General features: G+C 36.9%; 2 protein-coding genes across 6 annotated transcripts; both read right to left on the reverse strand.

Annotated features, from left to right (window-relative positions):
* Positions 1-661: 661 nt before the first annotated feature.
* On the reverse strand, positions 662-6066 carry LOC116131532 (phosphatidylinositol transfer protein 3-like). 4 transcript variants are annotated; one of them, XM_031417176.1, is made up of 7 exons: positions 6012-6066; positions 5866-5915; positions 2960-3052; positions 2648-2824; positions 2315-2413; positions 1615-1857; positions 662-1242 (listed from the first exon to the last, which is right to left on the reverse strand). In XM_031417176.1, exons 3-7 carry the CDS (start codon positions 3032-3034, stop codon positions 817-819), a joined length of 1020 nt encoding a protein of 339 aa, XP_031273036.1. In that variant the 5' UTR covers positions 3035-3052; positions 5866-5915; positions 6012-6066; the 3' UTR covers positions 662-816. The 4 variants fall into 4 exon arrangements, with proteins under 4 accessions (XP_031273036.1, XP_031273039.1, XP_031273038.1 ...); XM_031417179.1 differs by lacking the exons at positions 5866-5915; positions 6012-6066 and adding exons at positions 4279-4311; positions 4438-5001; XM_031417178.1 differs by lacking the exons at positions 5866-5915; positions 6012-6066 and adding an exon at positions 4438-5001.
* On the reverse strand, positions 5741-15070 carry LOC116131531 (probable helicase MAGATAMA 3). 2 transcript variants are annotated; one of them, XM_031417175.1, is made up of 10 exons: positions 14929-15070; positions 12045-13576; positions 10956-11144; positions 10434-10529; positions 10182-10344; positions 9914-10046; positions 8075-9835; positions 7170-7934; positions 6012-7069; positions 5741-5915 (listed from the first exon to the last, which is right to left on the reverse strand). In XM_031417175.1, the coding sequence occupies exons 2-8, from the start codon at positions 13393-13395 to the stop codon at positions 7512-7514; spliced, it is 4116 nt and encodes a 1371-aa protein (XP_031273035.1). In that variant the 5' UTR covers positions 13396-13576; positions 14929-15070; the 3' UTR covers positions 5741-5915; positions 6012-7069; positions 7170-7511. The 2 variants fall into 2 exon arrangements, with proteins under 2 accessions (XP_031273035.1, XP_031273034.1); XM_031417174.1 differs by having other exon boundaries at positions 5741-7069.
* Positions 15071-15457: the final 387 nt, after the last annotated feature.

Below are 15457 nucleotides of genomic sequence, written 5' to 3' on the forward strand. Positions count from 1 at the left end.
TTGCGTCCACACTTTTGCTTTGGCATTGTGTTCGTTGTCCTCTGGTCAAATTGCACTCAACAAGAGGTGGTAGCGCGATGATTAGAATTTGAAAGATGGGTTTAGCTCATCTCTCTTATTTTAGAAAGAAATAGATTTAATCATTACCTCCACTCGAGAGTCTTGTCATATTATCTCTAGCAGAGTTTTAATTTGATGATGTTAATTTCTTCAACTTAAATCAACCGTAACTCTCATATCCTCTTGTAATTTTCAATATAGTTATTATACTATGCCTTTAAATGCTAGGGGTTTGAACTCTATTAAAAAGGGTAATATATTACACTTACAATCAAATCTCACAATTTGTTTTTCACAATTACAATATAATAATTCGCAATTGATTAGTTCGTAATGAGTTTTGTATACCCAACAATGAATCTCGTCTATCCAATTATGAATTAACCAATTGCAATCTGCTACGTTGGGATTGTGAGAAAAAATTTGTAAGATTAGATTGTGAGCCAATCTTTTTAACTACAGGCAAGGATAATAATGTAATCAATAAAAAAGTTGTATGACCGGTCCAGAATATTACACAAATAAAAAAGCATTGAAAAATTCTAACATGCCTCTTAAGAAGAAATATGGAGAAACAAGAAGATAACTCCATCAAATAACCTTGAGTAAAAAAAATTCATGCATTAAACGTTCAGAATACTAAGATACAACTTGAGAAAGAAAGTCTCTTTGATTTGTCATTCTAATGAAACTGTCAATCATCAATGGTAACCATACCCTAATAACAAGGCCAGGCTATGCTGTTTCATCTTCATCCTAATGTACTTCTCCCACGACAGTCTTGCTACCGTCAGTAATTTCATTTGTGGGGACAGCTTCTGAGTCTATTTCATCAGACGGTGAAGCAACTATTTTATCATTGTCAGAAGTATCTGAGTCAGAGTTCAAGTTAAGAGAATTGGAAGCGGCTGAAGTCAGGGCAGGTTCGGGGTCTACTAGGGGAGGAATTTCTTTTTCTTTTTCTTTTTCTTTTGTCCAAAAAGAGGGCATTCTCTTGTCATCTTCCCTCATCCTCTCGGCATATTTATTGATGTTGAAACCAGAGTTATCATTTCCACCAAATGCAGACTCCAATTTATCCATATCAAATAGCTCCTCCACTATTTTCTTGGAGTTGGGATCATCTGAGTAAACAAATTTGACTTTATTCTGAGTCTTGGCCTCTAGAAAGGGTTTTACCACCTGCACCAATACATTATCCTCAAGTTGCAGACTAGTACATAAAAATAAAAGTCAAAGCCACAGCCACAGCCTCGGCAGTGAAATGGTAGACAAATTATGAACATCATTTTGGCAACCAGTTTGTGAAAACGCACAAAGCAGTGAATGCATTCAGTGATCTAATAAGCCTAGAGCAGCACAAAATCAAAATGGAATATGTAATCAAGAGCCAAAGTAGCTGGCATACAGCCATGCGACCTAAAATCCATTCACATGATTACTACCACACATCCTCAAATAGATTCACAAAAGCGCGTGCATGACTTCACACTTATTATCTTAAAAGTTTGAAAGTATCATGAAAAGAATCATAAACAAGGTAAAGTGGGTTACCGTCCAGAATGGTTCAAAGAACTTCGGTGGGTTGTACAGTATTGCCACACCAAGGCGTTCTGGATAACGGTCTTGTAAAACATGGGCTGTTTCCCGTGTTACCTTCACTGAAATATGTGATAAATTGAAACCTTGGAAATCGATTAGCCAGACCATCTGTTCCTGGTCTGGCGGCAGATTTGAAATAGCATTCTCCATGCAGTACACCAAGTACCTAATTTGTCCTTTAGTCGACTTTGAATTCTGCAGTCAAAACAAACTTTAATAAAGGATAAACAACGTAAGTTGAATAATCTTCTTCAAAACTTTTAATCTCAATGCATGACAATCATGTATTACATAATATCCTCAAGGCCAAATATCAGTGAATATTCAAACAAAGTTCCATTACATGCATATACAACTATACAAGATTTCCTCTGCCACCAATGAATTATGATTAATACACTCAATTCTACAAAATTGAGAAGGGAATCTTGTAACATTTATGCTTTCCAGATTAATGAGACTCACTAGAGAAAAAGAAAACCAATTATGCAAGGATCTGCTCAACGATTTAATTATTTCTGGAAGATGGATTCCGTGCTTGAATATTAAGAAGATTTAGATGATCTGGAAAGATGAAACTTTCTCCAACCAATAGGAAGTAGCATCTTTACAAATAATCAGACACAAATAAAGGGGATTATCCAGAACAAACCTGATAAGCAGGTCTCATGACAAGTACTGTTCTTCCATACTTGTCAACATAATTTGATCTGTAGATTTTCCCTGTCTCCGCTTCATGAGCAATCTCATTCTACATCGCAAATGAAAATAGTGACGTTAAAGTTCCTGATCTAAGGGCAATATAAAAGATATATAGACGGCAACCAGAAAATATTATCAGGCTTCATTTTATTACTGATGATCTGATAACATTAACCTTCAGAAATAACATAAAATGAAAACCTGATCCAAGCAGACCATATTTGGTCTAAGAATTCTGGCTTAAAGTTACAAAAAAGTCTAGTGCAGATAAATGGTAGCATACCCAACGAATCTCTTCTGGTTTGTATTCTGCTCTCCATTTTAATGTTTCTTTTAGCATTTTAGTTGCCTTCTTGACATTCCAATTCCGTGCAGTTAAATATCTTGAGATTGATGCATCAGAGCAATAAATGGATGACCTATCAGACAATGGTCCCAGCAACTTCCTCACCTCGTTAATCTGCAATATAAAATTGTTTTATGTGGTTCACAGCTTATTCTCTACACATACATAGTAACTTTTGCAGGCCTCAATTCTGTGATATAACATGTAAGAACTTATGACTTGGATACAGAGCTCATTAGACAAAAATACCTTCGCTAGTTGCTCTTCAGATGGGAAGAGCTTCTCACACTCATTTGAGGCAGATTTCTTTATACTGTCGCTCATAGCTTACAAGAAGTCTCCCTGTAGAGTCAAGAGCTGGAAATTTTAGAACTTTGGTGTTGACTACCTAAGTGAATGTAAAAGTAAACGTGTTTAACAAAAAAGAGAAATCATAATTCTTCAGAAAAACTCAATAATAAACAACTATAAGAAACATACAGAAATATCTTGACAAAATATGCATACATATAATGTTAATGGTGAACATTTTTAAAATGAAGTCTTACATTATTTTTTGACCATTAGATTAAAGTACTTTGAATGATTGGCATTGCATCTAGCATATATATTATTGATCCTAGCTCATAAATCAAAATACCAAAATTTTATTGCACTAATGCTCTTTTGTTTGTGGCAAAATGTAGGATAGTAACCAATACACACAGGAAAAAAAAAAAAAAAGTATTTACTAAATAAAGGCCAACACAGGTAGTATGCCGACACATACAAATAAGCTCTAGTTTACATAAATGAGAAAATAAATCCAAAATCCAAAACTAGCATTCGTGGTAAAAAGTGACAAACTTAGCACCCCAACAACAATTAGGTGTATTTTATCAAAGTAGGGTAAAAGCAAACTACTCAAACATGAAATAAAGTAGATCGTGCACTGAGAGAAAAGTTTTTACAAGATCTTGTAACACGATTTTGTCATTGAGAATGTGAATAATTACATTCCAGAACTTTGAAATCTTTCTGACTTATTATTGAATTCACATCCTCTCCTTTTACTTTCCAAAGTTTCTAGATATTTTCAGGTGGTTTATTACTGTGGTCAACACATAACCAATGCTACCTATGTACATTACAACTAAAAAACTGTAAATATATTAAACTTTTCTGTATACAAAGTCAGTAGACTCAGCACTGACTGAACCAAAACTAGTAAAATTGACAAGGCTTTAACTCTGCTTTAGCACCCAATTTCAGTATAATTAGTTCATGCTTAGCGTGAAAGATGCATTTATGAAAATGCATACATATTCAGCAACAACTTACGCGTCTTCCAAAATTACAAACAACCACTAAAGACAAACAGTAAGGCAATCTGACAAGATTGGAATATGATGAATTTTGTTCCAATACAGAAATAGTTACATTTTACAATTCCACGTCAGCTATTATCAACAAATAAGCTGCTCACACTTTCTTCTAAGTTCTAAGAATCAAGCAATTGCCTATATCCAATACGCTAAAAATATAATGTTCTTTTTCACAATAAAAATATTATATAAAATATAATCTACCTAATCCAAGAAGCTTCAGCCAGATGGAACAATCTGATCAAAACGAAACGTCCTTAAAACACGGAACCTAAGCTTTGACGAGTGATGATCGATGAAAAAAACATATATATTCAAAATGAAAGGCTAAAAATAACAAGATTTGTCAGTTAAAGCGCTAACCTGAGTGATCAATGAGCCGAATCCTGAAATGAACGATTATTTGGGAGCTCCTTAATCGGTGAAAACCATGAAATCATCAAAAGGCTATTCTAAAAAAAGAAATCGCGAGATGTGTTTCGATTGATTTTATTCTCTACTTTGATGGAGGTTTTCACTGGGATCCAGTCGTTGAAGAAACCGGGAAATGGCAAATGCTTGGTGTGTAAAGTAGACGAGGTTAAAAAATTTGAATTATTTTTTGGTTAATAATGGAAGGTACATGTGGACATTGTGGTCCTTTCCATAAATGTCCTTTTTTATAAAAGTAAATGTCAGAAATATCCTCCAGTTAAATGAAGAGATAAATGGCAGTTTGGAGAATTGAGTCAGATAGTCCATGAAATCAGCCAAAGTTCCAGGCAAGAGACAACAGTATATGCTGGTACCCCTGTTGATTCCAAATCTGAAAGAGTGATTCTTGTTTGACAGATAGTAACAAGAAATCTCCACGTTTTTTTTGGATTAATTATTAAAAATTGGTATATAAAGTACCCCATAGTTCCTCGAGTGTCCACCACCTAAACCAAACAGGCCGTTTCAACCTCCACACCAAATTTTCACTCTGCTTTTCACAGTGTCGGCGTAAATAAATAAATACGACGAATAAATTAAACGTGCAGAAGCAAATGAGAATAGGAATGATACCATCCATCTTTGTTGACAATTTACAAAAGTTATGCCCACATGTACTTCCACTTTTCAACCATACTTCATGATAAACATCAAATATTATAAATCATTAATCTTGTCGTTAAAAAGATTTTAATCATTTAGATGAGTTATTCAAAAGTCTTATGTTCAAATATTATTGAATAATTATTTATTATTTGTAACTTACTTAGTCTATTGAATTTGTAAGATGCTCAATAGGCTTCAGGATCCGAACATCTCAATTATCAAACAAAAACAAAAGGAAAAAATAAAACATCACGAATTGTCCTGTAAGGATTGCGGAGTAATGGGAAGGTCCCTAAATCGATTTTGCCAATTAAATAGAAGGAAAAGGACCAATAAATCGGCTTTGCCAATTAAATAGAAGGAATAGGACCAATACCTAACTGCCACAAAATAAAAGTCATTACTTCAAACCCAAGATCTGGTGAATTATGATAAAATTATGAATTAAAGTGATGGCATGATTTGGTTTTGACGTGTAATTTTTTCACCCTTTGATTAAAAAGAAAACAAGCACATTCAAAAATCTTTTTCAGTTTTTTTTTTTTTTTTCTTTAGAAATAAACTATGCAAATTCAGTAACACGACATTAATGTACACGTAGCAGATGTATTAATAATGGAATAAAGACAACTTAAATACATCAAAACCTTATTAAAAATAACAATAAAAGTTGGACATTTGTGGTGGGATTTGACCACCTTACTAACTTACTTGGCTGTATCGGACTATCAGTTCCCCTAGGGGTTTAACTGGAATGAAACCTGTCAAGTAATGTGGAAAATGGAAGAGCATCAATTTTTAATACAAGAAAATAAACATAAACGATAAACTGAATAGTGCCAAAGCAGAGAACAAACCATATTCCACATGAACCCACATATATGCCATGTGCTATTGTTACTGATAACCAATAGCACCTCAGATGTCACGGAAGTGATCATTTTTGTTTGCAATGCATACTTGATAGCTGTCCATGTCTATACAATTATTTAAATAATCCCTATTTCCAATTCAGTCCACGGAACAGAAAGAAGCTAACTATATTCGTACATTGAGCCGTTAAAATATTTGGTCTTACATATGTGTAGAAGCGCATGTGTCAGAAGACGGACAAAGCCAAATCAAAATACAGGCTCTACAATACCTGAAAATGTTTACTGTTTCATTGGCTGCTCCCACACAGGGTGGATCCAGGAAATCCAAGCAATTTCATATGCTTCCCCTTTTTTACGCAATTAAAAATGAAAAGACAAATTGGTAAACCAATACCTCCTAAAAACACTCTTGTGCATTACTGCATTACACAAAAGCACTTTTTTGAGTAGAAAATACAATTTAAGAATTTTTACTTGTCATGTTATATCTACAAAATCAAGACGAAACATTTAAAAAGAATTTGTATTGGATCCACAGCCGAAGATGTATGTACAAGTCAGTTGACACCACAAATGCCTATGGTATTTGAATTTCTTAAAGAGATGCTGTACTCTACTACTTTTTCTATACAGAAATTTCGAATTTCCCCACCTGTTCCAGGCATACAAATTTACTTCCCTTAAAAAAACGGAAGAGAAAATTCAGTTAACCATCCAACATCCTGCATACCTTTTCAGAAACCATCCTCTTGTGCATCTGCACGTCCAAAGAATGTACCATAACATCTTCCAAATGTGAACTCTCCAGTGAGTCGCTGATAGTCTAACCAGGAGTCAGCAGCATTTTGTGAGGTGAGCTAGAAAATCGCATGCCTTACCTAACTGAGAATCCAACCACAGCTCCCACATTAATCACTACATTGGCAAAATGGCCAAATTCAAGTTGTCTAGAGTTAACCATCTCACAGATTCTAGTCAGCAGAAAAATTCTTGATGCGAAACCCAAAAGGTAAAAGCATCTTTTTGCCACTGATGGATTCCTGTATCAAAAATATATCCACAACATAAGCAGTGAAATTGAAGATGCATGGAAAAACATCAAATAACAGAAATATAAGAACACTCGGAATCAATTCTTACCAACAAGGCCTGTAAACTGGTGGACTAAGGGTTGATATTCTACATACGACCCAAAAGCATCCACCTTTTATGAAATCACAGGATCAATTCTCAGATCTTCAGTATCAAACCAAGCCTTTGTGCACAAGTTAGAACCCAAGTTATCGTCTTTCTGGAAGTAGCTGACAAAGAGCTTAGCACCTACTTGTTTCAGATTACTTTCAAGCAGCCGATGATGCAAGCACAAAGAGCAATTTTTCCGACAGCCCTTCTGGCTCTAAGAGCTGGCACCACACAATCAGTAAACCACATAATGCTGTGATCCTCCCAGGACTTTAGATGGATTTTGCAGACAATAAACAACTAGGAATCCCTCTTTGTCACAATTCCACCAGAATTTGGCTTTTTCTGTATGCCACACTGCCAAGCATCCCTATATTTATCACCTGATTGGTCAAAGTCATCCAGGGAATTTTCCAGTGCTGGCTTAAAAGGACGGTAATTTCCATTCCGAGGCATCTTCTCTTCATCTTCTGATGGCGTTCCAGACCTGGACTCTATGTGTGGATCCAACGATCTATGTCTTGGTCCAGCTGATCTCAAACCTCTTGCATTGTTGGAAATCTTACCCTGTGATGAATTGTACCCTGGTCCTTTTACTGATAGTGATGCCAAAAATTCTTTAGGGAGGGAGTCCATGTCCATGTAACAATTCCTTGTTTTGGCATCAGCAATTAATGCAGCCCAGTCATCAGATTGGGTTAGAGCATTGGCATTTCCCATAACCTGTTAAACAAGGAACTTCTATATTTAGACATAAAAACCCGAATCAAGTCATGAGTGTTTGTGGATGAGAGTAAGTGTGTTTAAAAAAAAAAAAAAAAGGACAAAAAATAGGAAAACAAACAGGAAAAACAAAACCATACCCAAAGAGCCCGTCTTGCACGAGTAAGGGCAACATTCATACGGCGAATATCTGCAACAAACCCAACCCCATGACTTGAGGCTCGCACACAAGACATGATAATAACATCACGTTCCTGGCCTTGGAAGGCATCTACAGTATTAATATACAAATCCTTTCCTTCTTCTGACGCTAAAACATTTCGGAATTCATGCTGAAGGCATTTTAATTGCAGCTTGTATGGTGTGATTATACCAATGGAGACTTTCCCCAAACCTGAAGATTTCAAAGTTTTCTGAAGATACTCATACAAGCAAACACCAAATTTCGCTTCATCAATGTTTTGATATGAAACAGATCCACCTCTATGGGACTCCCTACCATGGATGACATCATAGAAAATATAAGGCCTAAGCAAGGGGTCCTTGTAGTAGACCTCATCAGGTAAATTAGAAACACTTTCACTGTCAGTGAGGCGTCCTTGGTAAAAGTGCCTTGAAGGAAAATCCCGGATATTAGGATGCATCCTATACTGTACAGATAACAGCATTGTTGGACATCCTGCTTGCTGGAACCTCTCAAACAGGCTCCTGCTGTATAGCAAGGTTCCAGCCGCCTTGCTGATAACTGTTGCAGGAAGCTGCTGAGGATCCCCAACAAGAACACATCGTGCTGCACCAAGAGCAAGGGGAGGAAGAACACCAACTTCACTGGCTTGGGCTGCCTCATCAATGACTACCATATCAAAACCATGAGTAAGGCGAGAAAACAACTTGCGCCCACTGCTTGAGACAGTAGTGAAAACAATCTCAGCCTCATTGGCAAAACTTGCCTCAAGACTAGATCGGGCGTCTTCCAAATTGAAGTTGCTACCAGGACGAAACTTACTTTCTAAAATATGAAAGCGAGACATCTCAACGAGAACTTTATCCCTGCCTTCAACCACGGCAGCAAGGTTCTGCAGCAATGCGTCCCGATTCTGGTCACGAGCCACAAGAACATCAGGGTCAACACCCACAGATCCTTGTGAACGAATAGCAGCAGCCGTTGCATTGAGTTCCCTTTGTAGACTAGCTATCTGCTGGGACAACATAGATTCACGCGCTTTTAAATTGTGCATCCATCCTAAAACTTCGTCACGGCTCTTAACTAAAAGTTGATCAGTTCTACGCTCAACAGAAACTGCCTGGGCTGCACGTGTTTGTGAATCTACCCCAACTCGTGCCACATCAGGTCGGTAAACCTTCATCTCACCATCAATGAAACCACGATCAAGAACACGTGCAAGAAGTTCATCAGTTGCAGCATTCGAAGGAGCACAAACTAACATTCTGGGTTTCGGGCAAAGTTTTGGAAGGGTGCGCAAAAGATTTTGGTCCATATTCTGAAGAACTTCATCAATTGATCCCATAGTAATATTGTCAGAATTGCTCTCATTAGCATTCTTATAGCTCTCAGGTGCAAGTTTCTTAAGCAAAGAATTGTAGTAGTGCTGATACTGAACCAGATGTATGACATTCAGCATTCCCCACACTGTGTGTGTCTTACCTGTTCCTGGAGGCCCTTGAACTAGGGTAAAGGGCCATGGACTCTTTGTCATCCCGCTGCTGGTACCAGCAGCAGTGTGTATAGCTGCCCATTGGATTGCTGCAAGCTGGGGTCCATTGAAAGACCTATGCAAATGATCAATAAAATTCTGTGTGAAGCATTCAGGCATGGTGGGGGTCTGATGCTCATATTTTGGGAAGTGCTCTGGGCTGGGCTTAAGGATTGCAGTTTGCATCTACAAGAAGAGAAAATATATAAGTTTACAGAAAACACAGGCATTATGAACCAAAACAAGCAAAGGTCCAGTGAACACCTGTGAATTGAGACGACAAAATGCATGCAAAGCAACGTACTCCCGCTGGGTGGTTGCAAGAGAACCAAGCACAGTCAGATACCATATACCCTTTGGATGAAGTTTCCTCAGAATATGATCATCATCAACCATGCTGCAAAAAGTAAAATTGCAAAAAGAAAAGAAACTGAAATCATTTGTAAATCTAGCTAAACTTGAACATCTTTGAAGATAAAAGCACAGAATATTAATCAAACCACAACATCAGGAAAATAGTCAAGATGTTTACTTGCTAGGATCGTATGAGTCCCCAACATAAAAATGAAGAATTGCCCCTGGGGGATCACGAGTATCAACAGGTATGTGTCGTCTAACAGTGCCAGCCACTCGGCCAGTAACCTCAGGCTCTTCCCCATCTTCGATTGACAGCATATGGTTCCTCTTGGTTCTAACTGCTTGAGAAAATAAGAGTTAAAAACTATAAATTATAAAGCTGAAAACATTAATAACCGTGTCATAAAATAAAACACAAACATCTTACCTGATCCAGGCCTGGGAGTTGAAAGAACTGCTACATCACCCTCCTTAAACACCCACTTGCAATCGCTTGTGGGAAGGACTATCACATCATACCATCCTATGCCAGCAAAAGAAAATTTTCAGCAAGTTAACAAACCAGGACAAAGACCTAAGTTATTCCCAGAACAACTTTGGGGATATATATTTTACTTTACAAACACACAGAAAAAGAAGAAAAACCAAAAGTTCTCTTTATTTTCCAAATTTCACCTAGCTCAGAACCAATGACATAAAAAAATATAACTACAAAATAATAACCCAACTAATCCTGCAGCCAAAACCGACACCAGATAACCTTCTACACATTTTCTGGCCTTTTTGCAAAAGAATGTTTCTTCAAAAGTAATTGAAAGGAGTTCAAATCATCTATTTCTTTTTTCAATAAAATAGGAAATCAAAATGTATCACATTTTGGTCTAAAGTTAATTATTTTCAGTTTCAAGTTTAGCTAGCAACAAAGTTAAAAAAACAAATATTTAGGTACCTCTCTCACGCCTTTCAATGCTCTTTATGCGAACCATTATATGCGTATCTCTTGAAACTGTTTCAGTCAACTCTTCCCATGTACTGTATAGTTGAGCTCGGCATTCCTCAAAAAGCAATGGCTCAAATACTCTAACATAATCTTCTACTGATTCAAACTGACCCGGAACACATTGAAGTTCACTCTCCTCTGATGCATCAAATACCCAATTAGTTCCATTGAGAAAATAGAGGGACCATATACAAAAATAAACTTTAAAAGGTGCAGGGACCCCAAAAAACAATTCAAACAATGCTCAGCCAAAACTACCATAAGGATTAAAAAAGGGATCAGCACCTAAATATAAATAGGCTGACAACAAGCAAGGGAAAAACTCAAGTTTAAGGATGTTAATTCATGCATATATGAAAACAAAATATATAACTGTCAACAATCATAACAATAGAAACAGACAAACTTCCAAACACAATATGAAACTGCAGCTTTTCTTATGGTATTAATAAGGTTAGATGTCCAAATAATGATTACTGATTTCCACCCCATTGACTACTTGTAGGACTCCCACCTTATGCAACTGTAGCCTGTAAGTGTCCCTTTTCTAGGCATGGGTCTGAGCAATAGAAACAATAACATTTGTTTTAAGATCTTGAAAAATCTCAAGTGATCCAAAATTCCAGACTAGATTTTAACGGTAATACAAAATTAAACTGGCACATTCTATAAAAAATGCAATTAACACATGAAAATATTAGCATAGCTCTTCACTCCCCTCTCCAAAACAACAATACTATGAGAATTGTAATCTGTAACACACAAGAGCCATACAAGGGTGATAAGATACAGTGAAAAGGAGTAAATAAGTTGTACCAATGGAATTCAGAATCTTGCTTACAGAACATAAAATCTCATCACCTTTCCATGTCCTTTGAGTGTTACGATTCTCAATAGTGTTATAATTGGAGGGACATGGAGAACTGGCATGAGAAAATCATGAAAGCCGTAAATGCATGTGGACAAAAAAATTCAAGAAAAGCGAGGGAGAGCTCAACATAATCAGTCAGTTACACAGATTTATCAATGTACAAGTACCTGGGTGATGCCAAAACTTTTCATTTGTCACCTCCCGTATAAGGCGTTCAACTGATGTGTCCTGATACAAGTTACCAACAACAGTTGGCTTCTTGGCAGAAGGATATTTCTTGTTTCCGAGCTTTGGATCCATGGAACTTTGGCTCACTGGAGCTGACTTTTTGTTAAACTGAGAAATTTTCAGCTGCCGTGTATCTGCGGGTTGCTTCCATGAACTCTGTCTTGGGATGGGTGGTTGAGAAACCTCTGCAGAAAAATCAGTACCACTATTTAGCCTCCTAGGCCTACTTATTGGTCCGGGATTCATATCACCATTAAATTCAGGTTTTGATTCATAAGGTTCCAAAGGAGTGACTTCATCATTACATGATGATGCATCATATTGTTTCTGATCCTTATTTACTGACTGACTATGCTTTTCTCCACCACGTTCAATAGGAGGAAGTATCATACGAACTTCCTTAGTAGTGCGAGTGATAATGGGTGGGTTCTGCCTCCTTGGTGTTGAAGTTTTCAAAGAGCCAGCTTGCTTGACATCTTCCAAATTAAGAAAAACAGTCTTTCTATTGCGTTTCTTCCCTAGCATTGCTTCTTTTTGCTGATCTACCTTTCTTTTGCCTGGATTATTTGCAAACTTATTTGTATGACTTCCTTCAATACCTTTAACTTCTCTTTGTTTTGGAGGCAAGCCAGCCTCTTCCTGACCATCCATAGATCTATCACCTTTAGTGCTGCCTTCAGGATGTCGGATATTGTTACTTTTCTGTTCACTTGGATCTTGATCCAATCCTGACAATGCATGTCTACTATTTTCATCCCTACTGCTTTCATGATTTTTAACATCCACACCAGCGGCAGTACAATCCATCGCTTCAGACATCTCTTGCCCTTCCAAAGCTTTATCCTGCTCATGCAAGCTAGCACTCGGATATGCATCAGCAGAACCCTCAGCATCAGACCATTCCCCTTCTTCTCTTTCAACAGCCATAGCACTTTCAGAACCTGGAACTAGTGATGGTGATGTTTTAATCTCCTCACTACTGGACTTCAATAAAGATGATGCAAGCTTAGGATTCGGATCCTCAGCCTTCTGCACAGGACACACTCCATGGCCCTGAGCAGCTTTGGGTCGAATAAAAGGCTGAAAACCCGACACAGATGATGCATGTGAGAAAGCATGATTATTCATTATTCTTTTAGGACCTGCAGATGCTACAAACAAGTCAGAAGTGTGGGGATTCGCAGAGGGAAGTGCTTTCTGCGGCTGGGAGCAGAAGACTCGGTCATTTTCCTCGTCATCCTCAGCAGGGGGTTCATTAAGATCAAATAACAGCCTTCCTCGAGAACCCATTTCATATGCAAATGCATACAAACCAAACTGTGTATTGAGATAAGTCCAACTGGTACTCTTTGTGTTCTCTTTTCAGCAAAAAATGAACATGACATGCCAAATGCAAAGGAATGGAAAAGTTCTTGACAGTGTCAGAAGAGTTCTATAAATCCACGGGTTCGGCAAGTCAAACTCTACAAAACTAAATGTTCACAGGAGGAAAGTATGAGAAACACTTATAACCAAGCAAAAGTTTGTAAGCAATTGCTATCATCCTATGATGATAACTCAAAAAAATAACAAGCAATTAAACCAAAAAATTGGCATAAAATTTACCTCCTAGACATAATGACTTAAAAGAAAAAGCCTCTGAATATTTCATAAGGAATATAATCTAAAAACTTGCTAGAGTCACCTAACCATTCTCCCACATTAGTCATAATTTAAAGCAAACAACTTCTAAGGAAATCTTTTCAATAGCCAATGTCCCGCCCACATTCACCAAAGCATTAGACAATATACAATTATCATCCTTCTATCTAAACACCAGATCAAACATGAAAGAGTGATAATACACAGGTCACAAGCACAATAACTCCTTGAATGATTATAAGAAAATCATTTAAGTCGCAGAAGTCAAAAAAACTTCATAGCATATTAAGTCCCAAAGGTCCAGTATACAATAACATTAGTTTCACATTACAAAAAGTTAAGAGAAGTTTGCTATTTTCACCTTCAACGTAGTCATTGCATCATTCTACGCATTTCAACCAGAAAACAAAAAACAAATAATATCATGCAAAATTGTCAAGATTTGTTTTAGACATCACAATCGAGTAGTATTAATTCTGGTGAAACATCTGTAGCACTTGAACAACGCATATACTGCTTAAATCCTGGCAAATACAGATAAAACATTGCATTTACGAATACACATTCAAAACCTAAACTTCTACCATGTCACCAACCAAGCAGAAAACCATTACTGAAAACAATAGACTGGAAGTGAAAATTCAACACCCAAAAAATAGAAATAAAAATAAAAAACCACATTATCAGATAAAGAAAAACAACATAGCATAAGAGTTTCTTTTACCTAATCATATAGCGTGACCTATTGTTCTCTAACAAACCAGAAGCTGACCGAGATTATGATTAGCACGCACTAACATCACTAATTAAGCCATAAATCACCCCAGATCGAAATTCCTGATCGACCTAGTTGTTTTTCCTAGGGTTTGAAGAAAATCAAACCCTTTGTTCACGTTTTCAACAGTGTTTCAATTAATCCCTCAAAAAATCATCAAATCCCGTCCTAATCAGTCATCATGTACATCACAAACTGTTGTTCACAGATCATACCTAATTATCATTACTATTAATTCCAAGTGAAAACAAGTTAATGTCAAAGGCGAGATTCACTCTATCTCTTTTTTTCCGATCTTCGATAATATTATAACAAGGATTTTCTGGAATAAATTAAATAAACAAGATTTTAAATTCAAGAAAATAATAATAACTGTAGTGAAAAGAGAGGTTTTCTTTAATTTTTACCTCTTAAGAGCTGCTTTGAATCTAGAGAGAAAGAAATAGTAACAGAGACAGAGAGAGAGAGAGAGAGAGGCTCTTTAGAGAGATAACAAAGAGAGCGAAGGCTATAATATGAGGAAGAGAAATGGAGTGGAGACGGGTTTATATAGGAAATAACGTGCCCATCTCGCCGCCCGTTATTTTCTCCGTTCACCGTTAAAACACTCCCGGCGAGTTTTTTAATCAACCGCTTTATTATTTTATTTTTTGTTTATCCTTCCTAGGAAATTGAAATTATGAAAATAGCCCCTTATGCCCCTGTATTTACATCTTCTGTCTTCTCTGAGTTTGCCGGGCACTAAACTCCAACTAGTGATCTAATGATTCAAATTTGGGCAAGTGGATCGAAATCTAGAGATAAGGATAAGGGTAACTTGGGTAGTTCACATCTAAGGATAAAATAATGTTGGGAGTTTGATTCGCGTGTATAGCACTCACATGTAAGAATCTCATGTTTAAAGTGGCAATGGACGTTGATCATGTCGAGGAGTGG

Source organism: Pistacia vera, unplaced genomic scaffold (genome assembly GCF_008641045.1).
Source record: "Pistacia vera cultivar Batoury unplaced genomic scaffold, PisVer_v2 Contig234, whole genome shotgun sequence".
In the NCBI taxonomy this organism is placed as follows: domain Eukaryota; kingdom Viridiplantae; phylum Streptophyta; class Magnoliopsida; order Sapindales; family Anacardiaceae; genus Pistacia; species Pistacia vera.

What these genes read in the sequence shown, in the direction of transcription:
- LOC116131532 (XM_031417176.1), bottom strand. Translation starts at nt 3,034, where the DNA reads ATGAGCGACAGTATAAAGAAATCTGCCTCAAATGAGTGTGAGAAGCTC. An exon ending in AACCAGAAGAGATTCGTTGG is followed by an intron (nt 2,414 to 2,647) that starts GTATGCTACCAT and finishes TTTGCGATGTAG; the next exon opens with AATGAGATTGCTCATGAAGC. An exon ending in TCTTTGAACCATTCTGGACG is followed by an intron (nt 1,243 to 1,614) that starts GTAACCCACTTT and finishes GTATTGGTGCAG; the next exon opens with GTGGTAAAACCCTTTCTAGA.
- LOC116131531 (XM_031417175.1), bottom strand. Translation starts at nt 13,395, where the DNA reads ATGGGTTCTCGAGGAAGGCTGTTATTTGATCTTAATGAACCCCCTGCT. An exon ending in TTTGTCGTCTCAATTCACAG is followed by an intron (nt 9,836 to 9,913) that starts GTGTTCACTGGA and finishes CTCTTCTTGTAG; the next exon opens with ATGCAAACTGCAATCCTTAA. An exon ending in GTGCAAGACGGGCTCTTTGG is followed by an intron (nt 7,935 to 8,074) that starts GTATGGTTTTGT and finishes CTTGTTTAACAG; the next exon opens with GTTATGGGAAATGCCAATGC.